This window comes from Heteronotia binoei, chromosome 7, assembly GCF_032191835.1.
Source record: "Heteronotia binoei isolate CCM8104 ecotype False Entrance Well chromosome 7, APGP_CSIRO_Hbin_v1, whole genome shotgun sequence".
NCBI lineage: Eukaryota > Metazoa > Chordata > Lepidosauria > Squamata > Gekkonidae > Heteronotia > Heteronotia binoei.
In genome coordinates this window covers 111,966,441-111,985,136 of record NC_083229.1, presented here as the reverse complement: position 1 = coordinate 111,985,136, position 18,696 = coordinate 111,966,441, and the positions used below count along the sequence as shown (strand labels likewise).

The 18,696-nt window shown below is 43.0% G+C and overlaps 1 protein-coding gene across 1 annotated transcript in view; it reads right to left on the bottom strand.

Annotated features, from left to right (window-relative positions):
* The window catches only part of SYCP2L (synaptonemal complex protein 2 like), a 58,315-nt gene that overhangs the window by 24,261 nt on the left and 15,358 nt on the right, over positions 1–18,696 (bottom strand). The window contains exons 9-18 of the mRNA XM_060244365.1: positions 18,028–18,120; positions 17,880–17,940; positions 15,175–15,320; positions 14,191–14,263; positions 9,454–9,557; positions 6,457–6,535; positions 5,943–6,045; positions 4,464–4,521; positions 1,575–1,627; positions 578–629 (exon numbers count right to left, since the gene is read on the bottom strand). Coding sequence (XP_060100348.1) covers positions 578–629; positions 1,575–1,627; positions 4,464–4,521; positions 5,943–6,045; positions 6,457–6,535; positions 9,454–9,557; positions 14,191–14,263; positions 15,175–15,320; positions 17,880–17,940; positions 18,028–18,120 — 822 coding nt within the window. The remainder of the gene's footprint in view (positions 1–577; positions 630–1,574; positions 1,628–4,463; positions 4,522–5,942; positions 6,046–6,456; positions 6,536–9,453; positions 9,558–14,190; positions 14,264–15,174; positions 15,321–17,879; positions 17,941–18,027; positions 18,121–18,696) is intronic.

Below are 18,696 nucleotides of genomic sequence, written 5' to 3'. Positions count from 1 at the left end.
CCTAGGTAGAAGAAGTGGGTTACACGGTTTTAGTCCAATAAGGAATTTATGCCATGCTTCTAAAACATTTAATGCTACAGGTGCAAAGCATAACAGACTGGTGCTCATCTATTCCGAACATGCAGTGATCTGCTGGGTGTCTTGAACTGCATCAGTGCGTTTGGTGGTGGAAAAGTCCAATCATGTAGTCTGGCAAAACTGCCACATCTCTAACCATGAGTAAGGAAATTGTGACATTCTCCACTCCTTACCAGTCTGCTCTTGCTCTGAAGCTGGCGTGTACCTCTAACCCATATATCTAGAAAAGACACTTTCCAAATTTTGTAGCAAATGAGAGAAGCAGCACAAGCAGCTATTTCCAATACAACGGAAGAGAGAAGAATAATGTAAGTCAATTTTGGTCCCAACTGGAAAGAAAGACAGGGTATAAAAGAAGGGTTTTTTGTTTTTTTTTAAGTGTATATAGTGGGGGAAGGAGACAGTGATGCAATTTGTATCCTCTGCATTTGTACCTCCTGAAATAAATTTGTTTGGGGAAAAAAGCTATGGGAAAAGTTGCTCCTAGAACAGCATTTACCATATTGTGTGCCACAGAATCAGAGGAGTTTCCAAACTCATATACATCCTTCCTGAAAAATAAAGATTAACAGATCACTGAAGTTCTGAAAACAGAAGGAATTATGTATTTAACTGCACGGCTATTGGAACATACAGGATTTAAAGTTGTGTGGAACTAAATGGAGTGGCCCATCTTCAAAGAATGTTTTGTTTTACCCTAATTAATTTTAAGTGGTACTCTTTCTTGCTCTTCCATTTATTCCACATGCACCGTCATGATTCTGTGGTTCTGTTTTAATTGCGGCAATTTCTAGACGATCACCGTACATCTAGTTTCTACCTCCTTACGTCAAGCACAGGTATCTATCACTTCAGGGCGAATATGATTTGAATGAGATTCCCTCAGGCACTAACTGCCAACTGTGCACTCAATGAATACATACAAGTAACTATTTTACATGCAGAAATAGCGTTATGAACTATCTCATGACAACTTTACCCCATCAAAAAGATACAAAATGGACCCAATGCATTAAAAGTTACTTTAATCCTGCCAACGTAAAGAGAGAAAAGAAGAAGAGATTTCCCCCTCAGTACTTTTCCATATTAGATGCCCATAAACCGGTTGTGAATGCAACACTACCCAGCGCACCTTCGACACGGCTAGGGCATGAGCATTACCTCAGTTCACACATGCCTCCCCTCTCACATGCCCATTTCACCCACCCCTTAATTTTTAGTGCTACCTGTAGCAAGTCTTGTTCATCTGCACTGACATTTTCACTAATCGTGGTTCGTCCCCACCCAACACTTGAAAAGTCAGGATCCTGGTAAGCATGTAACAAAGCTGAAAACACACGTGTTGCCTCTTTCAGACAAAATAGCAAATGTATATACCAGGTGGACCACATATATTCCTGTCCTCCCTGTATACATGGGTCACATGGAACACCTATAAAGGGCTCTCTCAAAGCATAAATATCTGAAGTGTGCCTATGTCAAGCTTAACAATTTACTTTGCTTCTGTCATTCCTTTGCTTGAACTTCTTTTTCTGCCTTTCTCGTTATCCTGGAAAAGAAACATGAAAAGAAATATAGTTACAGAATCTAGATGAGTTGTATAAAGGCTGAAAATAAAGGCTCTTTGCAGCACAATCAGGAACTGGGAGGAAACTAGCCCTCAGGATGAACTGGGGTGGAGGAAGATTACCAGACTCCAAAAGCAAAAAATGGGAGCGTGAAAAGTGACTCAAGCTACAACCAGATTTGGGTCGTGGCGCTTGGCAAGATGGCCTCTTGAGCAATGTTCCCTTTAAGCTGCAAAGTCTTGTGAGCCAAAATTCTACTTTGTGAGCTACTAGCATCAGCACTAGCACCGAAGTTGTTTTAAATCATTTTAAACTGTTTTAAAATTATCTAATTGGTATTAATTAATTGTTAAAACTTTAATTGTTTATTTACTGTATTATTGTTTTAGTTTGACTGTTGTGAGCCGCCCTGAGCCTGCTTCAGCAGGGAGGGTGGGATATAAATCTGAGAAATGAAATAAAATAAAATAAAGTGAAGTGAAGTGAAGTGAAATAAAATAAATAGTATTAAACTTGTGAGTTACTGGCATTAAAGTTGTGAGCTCCTGTGGGAAAAGTTTTGGAGACTGCAGAGCTTGACTTTTTATCCCAATTGATAACTGGGAAATCTAAAGAAGAAACGAGAAAAAACTGGATGAAATTCTATGCTTGGTTGGACACTCAAGACTCTTAAGATTCTCTGGTGTGATCTGATTTCTTTTTCTTTTTTTTCCATGTGCTTATATTACAATACTTATCTTTAATCAAATTATCAAATTTATTTTGAATAAAATTGGTAAACTACTAGAATATAGTTAAAGATGTATATTATATAACTTTAAAATGGATTATATATCGTTTAGATTAAAATAATAATAAGAGATAACTTATGTTTAGAAAATATTGTAGAACTATCCTTTTGATTTTGGAAAGTATATTATATCAAACAAGGCCAGAATGCATTGTGCTTTTATCCCGCTTTTTCCCTGTTCCCTATTTTCTAAACTTTTCTGAAACTAATAAAAACTTTTGAAGACTAAAATAAAGTTGTGAGCTCCTGCATCAGTTATTGTGCTCTGGAATCATTTTCCCTGAGATAAGACAAAAATGTGTGAGTTGGAGGCTAAAAAATTGTGAGCTAGCTCAGCTTAGAGGGAACACCGCTCCTGAGTCCTCCCCCAGCACCATCAGCTTCTCACGTGATCCACCGCTTTGCCACAATCTCTCGCCACTCAAACAAGCAGCAACAGCAGCAAGGAATAGTTTCTGCCTCCTGACTCAGTATGCCTCTTTCTGGGCGGTGGTGTGGATTTGGCCCTCCTGGCCCACTTCTTCCAACCATACACTAGGTAAGGATAGAAGAACAATTACAGTGTCCAGAATCATCTGCCTCTAATTGCCTACAGCAACCCACAAGGGGAAAACTGCAGGCAATGGCTACTTTGCAGGGGGCCCTTTCAGGACACCAAGACTCATTTATGCCCCGCAACTCTCCCCAATGGGGACCTAAAAACCTTGGAAGGATGGAAGGCCAAGTCAACCTCTAGCTGGCTACCTGAAAACCCAGCTTCCCCCGGGATCGAACTCAGGTCGTGAGCAGAGCTTGGACTGCAGTACTGCAGCTTACCATTCTGCTCCACAGGCCTTATCCCCACCTCCATTTTATCCTCAGAGCAGCTATCCTTTGAGGCAGGTGAGGCTAAGAAAAAACGATCAGCTTAAGGTCAACCAATGAGCTTCTATGGCAGAATAGAGATTCAAACTTGAGTACCCCAGATCCAAGTTTGACACTGTAGCCGCTACACCAGGCTGGCTTCCACCCCACAGGATGATGACTGTGAAGGCAGCGGGAGGTGGCCATGGCTCCTTGAAGGTGAAGGGAGCAGGAAACGGCCCCAGCTCCTTGAAGGAGAACAGGGTACAAGTGGGAGTGGGGCAGATTTAAGCGCACAGGTTGAGGCAATCAGGGCAGGAGCGGGAAAAATGTGGGCAGAGGCCCTGGGGTGAGCGCACGAGCGTTACAGAGACTGGAAGGAATAAAACACAGTAAGCAAACAGTGCGTCCAACTCCTTGATCCTGCCACAATGATCTTCACTCCATCATTCTGCCAAAGTCGTCTACTTTAGAAGGTAGCCGGTTCACTATTGCTCACTTCTTTAAAAAAAAATCTTCCAAGAAAATGAAGAGTCACACACTTTTTGTGCCTACACAGGAAGTGATTCACAGAAGACATCAATTCCTACTGTCATAACTATTTCAGCCATACTTCCTAACAAGCATGTTATTGCAAAATCACTCCCAACGATTGGATAAAGGCAGCAAGCTAACAGCACCCTTGCCAAGAAACGTTAGCATGTTATCGCTACTGCGAGGAATGTCATGGAACTCTTTTATAGATTTCAGACCTGCTGGAATGGCCTTGGGTCAGCCGTAGCTCTCCCAGAGGTTGTCCTTGAAAGAGCAGCTGCTGTAAGAGCTCTCTCAGCCCCACCTACCTCACAGGGTGTCTGTTGTGTGGGGGAAGAAGATAAAGGAGATTTTAAGACGCTCTGAGACGGATTCAGAGAGAAGGGCAGGGTATAAATCTGCAGTCTTCTTCTAAGGAAATTTATCAGTAAGCTTAAGAGATGTTCAAGGTAACAGAACAAGTTATGAAAGAGCTTTTTACTTTCTCATACCCCTGAAGATTTTCGCATGCATTTTAAAGATGTATGATTTCAGCCTACCCCACCCCAAGAAATCTGAACGAATAAATCAAAATAAAATACTTGGAAAAGTAAAACAAAAAGAAATATTTTTTTAAAAAACACTGTAATGGGATATAGATTAAAACATACCTCTACAGTGTGTGTTTCTATAGGCAGGATATCAGATTCTCCTTCTGCTCTTGACTCGCTGTGGATACCAGAAACAAAAAAGGTAAGAATGATTCTTCAGGACAGTAACTGAAAGTCATCTGGTTTTCAACACTTCTTATGCTTCCTCTTCTCCTGCTCAGGGGAGGAATGCAAGAAATCCTTTGCCAGAGGCAAAGCATAAGAAGCAGCATTTGGTTCAGAGTACATTAAAAATTATTATGGCAGCCACTGAGCTAGCAGGAGAAAATCGTGGTATATCCTGGCATATTAGAAGTTGCTCCAAGCAACAGGGATAAAAACTGCATATTTTAGCACAGGGGTGGCCAACGGTATCTCTCCAGATGTTTTTTGCCTACAACTCCCATCAGCCCCAGCCATTGGCCATGCTGGCTGGGGCTGAAGGGAGTTGTACGCAAAAAACATCTGGAGAGCTACCGCTGGCCACCCCTGCTCTAGCACAAGGAATTGGCCTATTAATGATTCTTGAAGAACTCATTTGAAATGGACGGAACACCAGCCATCCATAGGATCGTGGAAGAAATATTACATACAAACTCATGTTGTTTGAGATATGCTTCTATTAAGACATTTTATAACATGTTGGACTGTACTGAACAAAAATGATATTTGTTGAGCACATACAAATATATGTCACATGGTGGAAAATACTGACTGAAGTGGACTGCATTCATTGTTTATGTATTCTTGTGGCAAACAGAGAGATTATAATTTTGTAGTAGATATAATTTTTAGGAGCCCCGTGACACAGAGTGGTATGCCACAGTACTGCAGTCCAAGCTCTGCTCACGAGCTGAGTTCAATCCTGGTGGAAGCTGGGTTCAGGTAGCCGGCTCATGGTTGACTCAGCCTTCCATCCTTCTGAGGTGGGTAAAATGAGTACCCAGCTTGCTGGGGGGGAAGTGTAGATGACTGGGGAAGGCAATGGCAAACCACCCCATTAAAAGTCTGCCATGAAAACACTGTGATGCGATGTCACCCCAGTCGGAAATGGTTTGTGCTTGCACAGGGGATTACTTTTACCTTTTTAGTAGGTATCTGCCTTTTGTAATATTTATAACACACTTATAAATACAAAGTTCTTTAGCAATTATTCATATAGAGGATTTCTGAGTGATCTGAGTTTTCCACTGCATGATTTATTTTTAATTGTTACACTTAGTTAAACAATGAATGGTGGAAAACACTACCACTATCAGCAATGATTCTGGCAGGGCTGGAATTCTAGCAGGAGCTCCTTTGCATATTAGGCCACACACCCCTGATGTAGCCAATCCTCCAAGAGCTTACAAGGCTCTTTTTGGTAAGCTCTTGGAGGATTGGCTACATCAGGGGTGTGTGGCCTAATATGCAAAGGAGCTCCTGCCAGAATTCCACCCCTGGATGCTGGTATGCCTAGGCTCATGCTGTTGATGAGCCCTTGACAGCCAAGATACTTACATAGTCTTATCTTTCTTTTTCAATTGAGACAGTTTCAATGGTGAAGGAGTTTTCAGTGTCGCTGCTGAGTGCACTAAAGAAACCGCTGCAGTATCCATGGATGCTTAAAAGACACAGAAGATGCTTATTTGCCAAAAATCAGCTTTAGTTCCCACCAGACTAACCAGCCACCTTAACTAATTTACTTAGAAGCAAGCCCGATTGATGGAATGGGGTTTTTTTCTTTGGTTCAGATAACTTTATTAATACTATTAAAATATACATGAAAGACAAGATTGCAAAAAATATACACATTAGACAAACGGAATAATAAATGTAACAACAATAATAAATATAACAATGTGTAACTAAGTTTTTCTGTTTCTATTATAGGTAAGTTAACACAATGATCCACAGCATAAGTCATAAGGTAAGTAGATTCTGATTGGATTTTCCCCTTCGATGGAAAGTTATCTTTATATTAAGTAATAATGATTGGCGCTTTAGAAGACGATGCAGCAAGAGGCATTCTGACCTTGACCAGGACTGCCATGTTCTTTTCCCGTCTGTTGTCTTTTATCAAACGCAGCCGTATCCACAGGAGTAGCCATTTTCTGTTAGAGAGGTTGCCATTACTGAGAGCTTATGAACTTCTATCAGTAAAAAAAAAAAAATGCATACCTGCCTACACAAGAAATTAGACATTTGTACTTTTCTAGGTGACAAGAGGCAGCAGTCTTGCAAATAGATGCTCGACCACTCACCTGTGGCAAAGACGACTTGCATTCTGACAATCGGAGAAGTTTTACTAAAAACTTGGTTCTTTTCTTCTCGTAGAACACAAACAACCAACACACGCATTGGAGGGCAGATAGATTAAGATAAATCTAGCTTTTTAAATAGCAGGAACTCATTTGCATATTAGGCCACACCCCTCTTATGTAGCCAATCCTCCAAGAGCTTACAGGGCTCTTACTACAAGGCCTGCTGTAAGCTCTTGGAAGATTGGCTACATTGGGGTGGGGGGTCTAATATGCAAAGAAGTTCCTGCCTAAAAAACACCCCTGAATCTATGGATTAGCATTTCTTCCATGGCTAATGGAAGGATCAAAGAATTTCATCACCTAAGCCAGAAAACTGATTCTTTAATGTACTCTCTTTTAACATCACATCTCATTTTACTTATTTTAATCTAATTTATTTATAGACTGCCTTTCTCACAAGGACTCAAGGCAGATTACGCAAAGTGAGCCAGTACAATCGACAAATGGGGCGTTCAATAAACCAATGTATTCCATTTTCAGACGTCCAGAACCACCAAAAAGAAATGAAGCAATGCATAAGTATTCACAGGACACGGTACAGAAATTACATAAATTGGATCCTACTTACAATAAACTACACGCAGCAGTATAGACCACAGTCCCTAATCATTTATCCAAGCAAATTTATACGGCCGTGTTCTCCAGTGCAAACTTATTACCTAAGCCCTCTGAAGTAGTTCAGTTTTGCATAGTTTGTGGACAGCCAGGGGAGTGAGAGGTTCCCTGACCTCCTTGGGCAAACCGTTCCACAAAGTGGAAGCCACAATCGAGAAAACGTGTACAGGCAGTTGTTGATTTGCCCATCTGCAGGATGGTGTCTGCAGAAGCCTCTGCTGACTTAAGCAAAGATTTCATAATGGAACGCAGGGAGAGAGGTGGCCCTACGACTAAGAGGGGCCACCACCGCTAAGGGCTTCACATGTGATAGCCAATGTGTTAAATTAAATATCCTTTCCTCTGACACTGTCCATTCCTGCTTTCACCTTGTTTATTAAAATATTTATTTTTTCCCTCTGTGGCCCAAAGCTCTTCCTGTTCAAAAATCATAAGCATACCAAATGCAGAAAGGCCCCTATTTACCCCTGCTCCTCAAGAAATTACCTACAGATTAAAAGCCATTGCAAAACAAGACCCCAGAAAGTAAAACAAAAACCACTGCGCCCCCTAGAATATTCACAGGGTAGAAAATTCATCTTCTCAGGAAGCCTGGGAAGATGAATTTTCTACCCTGTGAATTTTCTAGGGAGCGCACTGGAAGCCTAATCCCCAAGGCATGAGTCACAATACAGAAGGATGGATTCTAGATGAAGCCAAGAAGCCTACTTCAAGCAGATTAGCAACTAGAACAAGGATGACCAATGGTAGCTCTCCAGAAGTTTTTTGCCTACAACTCCCATCAGCCCCAACCAGCATGGCCAATGGCTGGGGCTGATGGGAGTTGTAGGCAAAAAAAATCTGGAGAGCTACCGTTGGCCACCGCTGAACTAGAACATAGCAGCTAGCAGATCGTAATCAGTGCATGTGGATGTATGAGCAGAGCTGACGTGTGGGAATAGGCGGGGTAGGCAGTTGCCTAGGGTGCCACCCCACGTGGGGCACTGCTGGACACCCCCTCTCTCCCCTAATGAGCAGGACCCGGGGCTTGTATACCACGCTGCGTGCAAGCAGTACAGTACACAAGCATCGTAGGTCTTCCCGCCCCCGATCAGGCTTCCTGCAATGCAAAAAGCCTGAGTGGGGCTGCGGCCACTGCTTGCGTACTGCACTCCTTGCAAGGAGCATGGTACGCAAATGTCATAGCTCTCCCCGCCCCTCCATCAGGCTTCCTGCAATGCAAGACGCCTGAGAGTGGCTGGGGCTTCCTCATCCCCTGGTCTGCTTGATGACATCACTTTTGGTGACATCATCGGGGTGCACATGCGATGCCATGTTCCAAAGGAGCCGGGGGGGGGGCACAGCGCAGGGATCTGCCTTGAGCGACAGAACCCCTAGCGCCGACCCTGTGTATGGGAATCGATGATCCTTTCCTGTGCAGCTGTCAAACAGGGAGCCCAGATAACAATCAATATTCTCTCCTGTTTATGAGTCCAGAGGATAATTTCAGACAGCTAACAGGAAAACCATCGATTTAGTCAACAAAGCAGGCACATATTTAGAGCAAAAGCAGAAAGAAGAAAAGGCAACAGCAGTTCCTTTTCCTTCTTCTAGAGATGATACAGAAGAAAAAAGACTTTCTGAAGATGCTTAATTCAATGAAGGGACACAATGGACTTTGTTTCATTTCTTAATTACCAGAATGATAACTGTTCATTGTGCACAGAAGCACGACTGGGGATGTAAGTTTCCAATCCCCGGTTGAGGGCAGAGGATCCCCTGATTTGGAGGCCCTTCCCTAGCTTCAGAGTTGTCATAAAGGGAGGGGGGATATCTGCTGGGCACTCCATTATACCCTGTGGAGACTGGTCCCCATAGGGTGTAATGGAGAATTGATCTGTGGGTATCTGGGGCTCCACGATGAGGGGGGAAGCTGGGTTTTTTTTTATGCGGAGGCACCACATTTTCAGCATAGCATCTGTTGCCTCTCCTCAAACCCCCCAAGTTTCAAAAAGATTGGACCAGTGGGTCCAATTCTGTGAGCCCCAAAAGAAAGTACCTCCATCTGCCCTTATTTCTATTGGAGGGAAGGAATTCAAAAGGAACATACTTACTGTCCTAGTGGTAACGGATTCTTCACACTGATGTGATCCAAAAACATCTGATACGGAATCTGTGCCTGCAGAATCTTTTATCCGCTCTTCTTGATTGCTTGGCACTGTAAGACATTTTTTCAAAAATATATTTTAAGAAGGCTAAGGCTTATGAGAGGATTCGACAAAACCTGAAAGGAAGCACTAGCGTAATACTGAAGGTAAGACCTTAGGTATTACAGAGCAGCTAATAAAATGTTTTAAATAAATAAGTAACACCCCTAGCTACCTTAATTAAATTCAAGTATCCTGGGCTAGTCAAACTGCGCCCTAAGTATCTGAGTACGGAAGAAACTTGCTAATACATTCTCAAATCTCTGTCATCTTTGAGAAATCCTGATGGACTGGTAAAGCGCCACCAGATTGGAGAACAGGCAAAAAACGGTAAAGTCCCCTGTGTAAGCACCAGTCATTTCCGACTCTGAGGTGACATTGCTTTCACAACGTTTTCACAGCAGACTTTTTACGGGGTGGTTTACCATTGCCTTCTCCAGACATTTACGCTTTACCCCCAAACAAGCTGGGTACTTATTTTACTGACTTCAGGATGGAAGGCTGAGTCAATCATGAGCCAGCCACCAGAACCCAGTTTCCGCCACGATCAAAATCAGGTCGTGAGCAGAGCTTGGACTGCAGTACTGCAGCTTACCACTCTGTGCCACGGGGCTCATAGAACAGGCAAATGCTGTCCCAAATGTAAAAAAGGAGGATCCAGGAAACAAATCCATCAATCTATCAGGGAAGATAACTGCATTACAATTTACAAACATCTGGAGAACAATGCAACGACTAAAAGATTCTAGCATGGAAACATCAAGAATAAATCTTGATGGACTAATCCTTGGTAAAAGCAGGTTCCTAGCCTAGTGGATTGAGGGAAGGCAGTGGACCTAAAATACCTTGATTTTAGCAAGGAATTCGATAGTTTCTAGTTAACAAACCAGTTAAATTGTTGTGTTTTTAATGTTTTTTAGAAGAAGAAGAAGAAGAAGAATTGCAGATTTATACCCCGCCCTTCTCTCTGAATCAGAGACTCAGAGCGGCTTACAATATCCTTTATCTTCTCCCCCCACAACAGACACCCTGTGAGGTGGGTGGGGCTGAGAGGGCTCTCACAGCAGCTGCCCTTTCAAGGACAACCTCTGCCAGAGCTATGGCTGACCCAAGGCCATTCCGGCAGGTGCAAATGGAGGAGTGGGGAATCAAACCCGGTTCTCCCAGATAAGAGTCCATGCACTTAACCACTACACCAAACTGGCTCTCAGATGATTACACTGTAAGCTGCCTTGAACTTGACAAGGGAGAAGAGCAAGTAGTAAAATGCTTTAAATAAATAACACCCCTAGCTACCTTAATTAAATTCAAGTATCCTGGGCCAGACAAACTGAACCCTAAGTATTTGAGTACTGAAGGCAATGGGCATCCTATCCCATTGGCTGACCTTTGCTGTGATACCATCTTGTTGCTATACCATCACCCATTGTATTTTTAGACCATCAGTACACTGAATTGTATAAGAGCCCCATGGCGCAGAGTGGTAAAGCTGCAGTACTGCAGTCGGAGCCTCTGCTCACAACCTGAGTTTGATTCTGGTGGAAGCTGGGTTCAAGTAGCTGGCTCCAGGTTGACTCAGCCTTCCATCCTTCCAAGGTTGGTAAAATGAGTACCCAGCTTGCTGGGGGAGAAGTGTAGATGACTGGGGAAGGCAATGGCAAACCACCCCATAAAAAGTCTGCCGTGAAAACGTGAAAGCAAGCTCAAGACTCTTTGGTGTGAATTTCTCTTTCTCCTGTATTCTATATTATAATATCATTTATATTGGAAATGTAAGCTTAAATAGACATTTTAACAAGAAGACTTACAATCACTAAAACATGCTATTTAGATGTTGATGATTTAATGTAAAGAGATAATAACGTGATAACATTTGTATCTTAAGTATACTACATGCAGATTAGATTATAGTACTGATATCTGTAACTTCGATTTTCTATTCCCCTTTACCCATTCCCTTTAACTTTCTAGAAAACAAATAAAATTTTCAAAATGGAAAACGTTGTGAAAGCAACGTCACCCCAGAGTCGGAAACAACTGGTGCTTGCACAGGGGACTACCTTTACCTTTTACATTACACTGAATTGTAGAAGGTACCCAATTGAAACCACATCTATGGTCTAAAACTTGCCTATTGTTTTATTGTACTGCCTTATATAGTTTTTGATTTTTAATTGTAAGGCTTTTAAAAAACTATTATCCTTTGGAACACCTAATAAAATTCAGAAAGAACAAAAAAATACTTTTGCGAAAGTTAAGTAGGTAAGTATACAGCTTCAATTTGCCATTTCTAAACCAAGGTAAAGTATGATATTCGGTTAGTCATCATTAGAAGTATAGCATTTGGTTGTACAATGAATTCTTAGGAATTATATAATTTCAAGTTTTAATTGCTGTTTTATCTATGTTGCCATCCACCCTGAGCCCGTTTTGGGAAAAGGTGGCATATAAATTAAATAAATATATATATAAATGCAGAATAGCTGATGCTACCACCAGATGTATTTAGGGCTATACTCAGATTACTTTGTTTAATCTGAAGGAAGGTCTGAAGAGTGCTTCAGAGCTCAGTTTACTCAGGAAATTGAGGCAGTACAACAGGCCTGGCCAGTAACGTGCAAAACGAAAGCATACCTCAGAATCCTTTATACCATACAGATGTCATGAAGGGCTTCATAAGCACGGAAATGGTTTGAATGCCTTTATGCTAGATCAAATGTAGGTCATAAGGAAAGCAACACAAGGCTTCTGACCCTGCCCCACTTATACACATTCACTTAGAGCACAGTGAAGAGTCAGATTTGTCATCAATTCCACCTTTACTTAGAAGAGCACCTTCTGGGAGGTACGGACCGTTGACTCTTTTCTGGCACAACAAACTATTTCTGTCGAAGACGCTACAACAGTCCGAGATCTCACATACGTGAAAAGTCTCTTAGCACAAATGAGCTGTGACATTTCACAACACCCCTCCCCATCTCATTTTACCCCTTATTTCATTTCCCTGTTACCATGGGTAACCAGACGCTGCCAAAGCATGTCCATGGAATGCCACCTGTTTCCAGTCCTAGACATGAAGAACCTACAATGAAAGTTTCATTCCCCTCAACTTCATATAAATATAGTTCACCTTGAAATCATGTAACTTACAGGGTTGCATGTAAGTTTTGCAATGGAACCAACAGTGCCTTCATGGGGCAGTGTGGGAAAGTGAAAACTGGTGATGGGGGTGCTTCTAGCAAGGAGACTGTGACGGAAAGCTAGGGGTTAACCAGAAACTGAAGACGCACAGGGCCTGCGTCAGGTGACCTGAGGGTGGGGGGCAAAGTGCTCGGAGCTCTCAGGGATGGAAAGTGGTTGAGTGACAGAATCTGCTGAGGCAGTCATTCAGTCAGTTAGTGTCTGACAGAGTTGGTGCCTGTCAGAAGTCTGTCAGTGTTGTGGCCTGACAGAGACTGAGTGGGTCAGTTCGTGCCTGACCGAGGCTGGGAGGGCAGCTGATCCTGTGAAGGAGCTTGAGACAGTGACGGGAAAGTCTTCCAGAGACTGCAAGCTCGACAAAACCAGCCAAGAGGGCTGTGTGTGTGGAACAAGTGTGAGTCAGTCAAGACCTGAACGGTCACAGACACCTATCAACAACTCTGAGGATCTAGTGAGGTGGTTGAGGGAGTGGATGTAGGTCTGAGACACCAGAAGGGCTGAGAGAGGGACTCCAGTCGTGGGGTGAGACTTGGCACATCATTCCCAAGAGGCCAGACCTTTGCTAGAAGTGGAGAGAGCAAGTTATAGGGAAACTGTGAACTGTGTAACTGAGAAACTCAAAAGAAGGAAAAAGTTAATGTAAAGCCTGAACCAACTGAGCAACGTGTTAGCCTGTGTAAATATCTCCCTTGTCCCCAAGTTAAAGACTTTGTGTTATAATAAATCTGTGGTTGGAGTTAAAGTTCTCAAGAGCCTATATTTTTGGGAAAACAAACAAAGCTGCTGTGGTCCCCTATGAAGTGAATTATATTTCCATCAAATAAACAAGTAAAATACCCCGAAGAGACTGAAATAAAGAGATCCATGCATCACCCATGGCCTCTCACTTTGGCATCAATAAGACAAGGGACCGAGTGCAAGAACGGTTCTTTTGGCCAAGAGGGCTGTGTGTGTGAGAGCTCCGAGCACTTTGCCCCCCACCCTTAGGTCACCTGATGCAGGCCCTGTACGTCTTCAGTTTCTGGTTAACCCCTAGCTTTCCGTCACAGAGACAAAGGCACATGTGAAACTGTGAGGAACAAGACAGACATTAAAGATCTGATGCAAAGTCCTCATGTTGCCCGGCAACACATATGAGGAATTGCCTTAAGTTCATTGATCTTTTAAAGTGCCACAAGACTCCCATTTTGGTTGCAAAAGACTACCGTAAATACCACTCTGAAACCTGAATATGAAACCCTGGCTTGAAATGTGTTTGAAACTGTGATCTGCATTCATCTGTGATTGCAAAAACTCTCTATCTGCAAAAATGAGAAGCCTCTAGCAAGACTAGCAAGCTGGAGAGTCATTTCACTGGGATCTCAACCACAGCCGAGGCAACCAAGGATGGTTAGTGCTAGTCATGGGTCTATCTGCATTAGACCACAGTCAGCAGACACTCACCAATCCCATTTTGTTGTGGCTGATCCCTGCTGTTACTGGCATCAGCTTCATCCAATATTATCTGTTCGAGCTCCTGAAAAGGAAGAGTTTAAGAACCTTACTGAGAAAAATTGTAGCTTTACATTTTTACGGTTCAGATTCTGCAATTAAGTTCTAAATAACCAGAATTCAGGTATTTTTTTTAATCTGGTTCAAGAGGCTGCCTAAAGGGTTACCCTGTTGTTCAGTCGCACAGTCGAGTTCGACTCTTTGCAACCCCATGGACAAAGTCATGCCAGGCCCTCCTATGTTCCACCATCCTCCAAAGTCTGCTCAAATTCGTGTTAGTTACATCAGTAACACTGTCCAGTCATCTCATCTTTTGCCGTCCCCTTCTTCTTTTGCCTTCTGTCTTTCCCAGCATCAGGGTCTTCTCCAGGGAGCGCTCCCTTCTCATTTGGTGGCCAAAATATTTGAGCTTCAGCATCTGACCTTCCAGAGAACAGTCAGGGTTGATTTCCCTTAGGGCTGACAGATTTTATCTTCTTGCAGTCCAAGGGACTCTCAAGATTCTTCTCCAGCACCACAGCTTGAAAGCATCTATTCTTCTGCGCTTGACCTTCCTTATGGTCCAACTCTCACAACCATACATTACTACTTGAAATACCATCACTTTGACTAAGGCTTACCCTACAGTAAAGTATTACTGGCCAAGAATAAAGGTGGTGAAGTATTGTAAAAATAACTGGCAGATTAAAAAACGTATCTAAGGAAGATTATGTCATCCAATAGTAAAAAAAAAATTAATGAAAACCAACTCACCAACCCAGGGAACTGAACATTCTTCTATTAACACAGCATTTTCTTATTAACAAAATACACTGATACACAGAATTCTGAAGATGTGTTAGAAAACATCTACACGAGAATCTAAAAACAAGGGGGAAACAAGAAAATACAGATACTTGCCATTTTATCTAAAAACAAGAAAACACAGATACTTGCCATTTTATCCTTTCCAGAGATCTTACTGAGTGGACTCGAAATATCAAACTTGCTATTGAAGTGAATTTTTATCTTTGTTACTTCTTTTCTGTTGATTGTAGTGGGGTTCTGCAAGAGTATTTGAAGAATCTTTTCTCCCCCTTCTTCTTTATAAAAAAAAAGAGAGAAAACTTTACTCATTTAACTTACTAATACCCCACCCTTCTCTTAGCAAGTTGCTGTGCAAAACCTGCAAGTCATCATAAGCATCCAGAAACAACTTAAAAAAACAAAGGAAAGGAAAAAGAAAGGTCCCCTGTGCAAGCGCCAGTCGTTTCCAACTCTGGGGTGATGTTGCTTTCACAACGTTTTCATGGCAGACTTTTTATGGGGTGGTTTGCCATTGCCTTCCCCAGCCTTTTACACTTTCCCCTCAGCAAGCTGGGTACTCATTTTACCGACCTCGGAAGGATGGAAGGCTGAGTCAACCTTGGGCCGGCTACCTAAATCCAGCTTCCGCAGGAATCGCATTCAGGTCGTGAGCAGAGTTCAGATCACAGTACTGCAGTACTGCTGCTTTACCACTCTGCGCCACTAGATTGCCTCTGGAACAAAACAATCTTACACAATATCCTGAAAGCACTCACCTCATCCATTCTGGTAGCCTGTTTCAGAGTGACACACCTACCACAGAGAACACCAATGACCTAAGTGTTGCCAAAGAATCCTAGGTGAGGGTACCACAATGAGAAGGTCATCTCAGGGGTGTAACTGGTACACAAGATGGAGACATGGTCCAAGAGGTATGAGGGCCCCAGGCTTTAAATGTAACAATCATCACTTTGCATTAGGTCCAGGAGCTAAAGGACAACTGGAGCTGTTGATGCACTAATGAACTTGCATGTTCAAAGCAGATGACTACAGAGAGAAGTATCACTGCTGCATTTTGTGCCAAATGAAGCTTCTGAAATGTCTTCAAAGGCAGCCCTCCCCACACAGAGCATGTTACAGCAGTCCAGTCTTGAGGTTATGGTGGCATGTATCAGAAGGGTCCCCCCCCCCACAGAAGTTCCAAGTATCTTATCATTTCCTTAGTATAATTTGAGCAGCACACCAAATCCTTTTATCAGAGAAGGATATCAACTATATACCAGCCCTTGTGAGTTAGCTAAACACTTAAGCCCAATGCAAAAGACAAAAGCCTGGTTCACACATGTGCTACCAAATAACTGGCTTCATATATGCACATTTTCACACCATGACTTAGGAAATGTCATTCATGTGTGGAGGAAGCCATTACGAACCATGCAATGGTCTGTGTATTTTATTTATCTGGTTTGGGAGACTGTCTAAAGCAGTGGCCCCCAACCTTTTTGGCACCGGGGACCAGTTCTGTGAAAGACAATTTTTCCACAGACCGGTGGGGATGCTGGGGTTTTTGCTACCCCAGGCTGCCCCCACGCCCACACCCTGTTCCCCATGGGGGTCTTTAAATAAGGAGAAGGTGAAGGTCTCTGCCTCACTCCACAGCCCGGTCGCTAATAGGCCACACACTGGGACTGGTCCACGGTCCAGGGGTTGGGTAGTAGGTAGTCCCCTGTGCAAGCACCAGTCATTTCCGACTCTGGGGTGACATTGCTTTCACAACGTTTTCACGGCAGACTTTTTTTTTTACTGGGTGGTTTGCCATTGCCTTCCCCAGTCATCTACGCTTTCCTCCCAGCAAGCTGGGGACTCATTTTACCGACCTCGGAAGAATAGAAGGCTGAGTCAACCTGGAGCCGGCTACCTGAACCAGTTTTTGCTGGGATCGAACTCTTTACCAGCCAAAGAATAAAAGTGGTAAAGTACTGTATTCTTTACAGCCTCAGTGAAGACCAACAGAGCAGACAGGGTGGCATAATGTTGCCCTTGTCTCCTTGGCAAAGACAACTGTTTGTTGCCCATGGCAAGTAACTGAGTGATCAGCTGCCTCTCTGCAGGATTGCCAAAGAAGGGGAAAGGTGTGTGGGGCACTCTAGGGTTTTGTCCCAAATCTCTATGGTAAAGAACATAGAGATTTGGGCAGATTCCTAGAATGCTGACTGGCCGTCATTTCTGGCTTCAGATGCGATCCCTGCCCCCGGTTCTCTTGTGGAGATGATCAGCCCAGACATGGAAGCTAAGCAGATTAATTGTCACACTGGAGGCAAGCAGATGGGAAGCCTTATGCAGACCTAACCTGGAATATCAGGAAATGCTAGGTAAGAAAGGTTAAATAAAAAAGGAGATCTTGAACGCTGGTCTGTGCTTTAAAAGTTCCTACATTACCACTGCCTTTGTACTGCAAGAATTCTACTTCCTTATAAAATCTGTAGGAGCCCCGTGGCGCAGAGTGGTAAGCTGCAGTACTGCAGTCCAAACTCCCTGCTCACGACCTGAGTTCGATCCCAGCTGGGTTCAGGTAGCCAGCTCCAGGTTGACTCAGCCTTCCATCCTTCCAAGGTCGGTAAAATGAGTACCCAGCTTGCTGGGGGGAAAGTGTAGATGACTGGGGAAGGCAACGGCAAACCACCCGTAAAAAAGTCTGCCGTGAAAATGTTGTGATGCGACGTCACCCCAGAGTCAGAAACAACTGGTGTTTGCACAGGGGACTACCCTTTTTAAAAATAAAATTTACAGCTGAACTTTCTGAGTTACCATGAAGTTTAAGCAGGTAGGTTTCTCTGACTTCTGCAGTGTCTTACCTTGCACACAATAACTGCTGACTACTTCTTCTGGCAATCTCACAGACTCCCAGAGAGCACGCTGAAAAAGAATATTTGGAGCAAGATGCCTTCTACTATATCAGAGTCAAATGTCAAGAGCCGTAAGGGTAGGTTGTGGCTTTTTTACCTCAGGGTCATTTAAGTAGAAACTTATACTCTCGCTTCCGCAATTGAAGTCAATCCAAAACTCCTCCAATTTTTCATCAGCAGGTTTTGCTAACTTAAAATAAAAAGAGAGTTTTATTTCCAGAAACTCATACGGCATGCCAACATGTAAATAATATATATTTTTACTGTAATTGGAAGGGCAAATTTTATGTTAAATTGCAGTTGCGTGTATTTATTCCCCCATGGGCTCCCAAAACTGTGTACACCACTATTCCCCTCTTCTCCATTTTAGAGTAACTATCCTTTGAGATAAATTAGACCAGGGGTGGCCAAAGTGTGACTCAGGAGCCACATGTGGCTCTTTCACACAAATTGTGTGGCTCTCAAAGCCCCATCCCACCCCATCGGCTGGCTTGGAGAAGACATTTGTATCTTTAAATCCCTTCTCCAAGCCAAGTCAGCTGGCAGCTTGGAGAATGCATTTAAAGTTGCTTTCTTTCCACCTCACTCCCCCATCTATGCTTTCTTTCCATTTTCCCTTCCTTCCGGCTCTCAAACATCTGACATTCACGTCTCAGTGACTCTCAAACATCTGATGTTTATTCTATGTGGCTCTTACATTAAGCAAGTTTGGCCACCCTTGAATTAGACTGACCAAAAGAAGGCCCAGGCTCGCCCAATCTTGTCA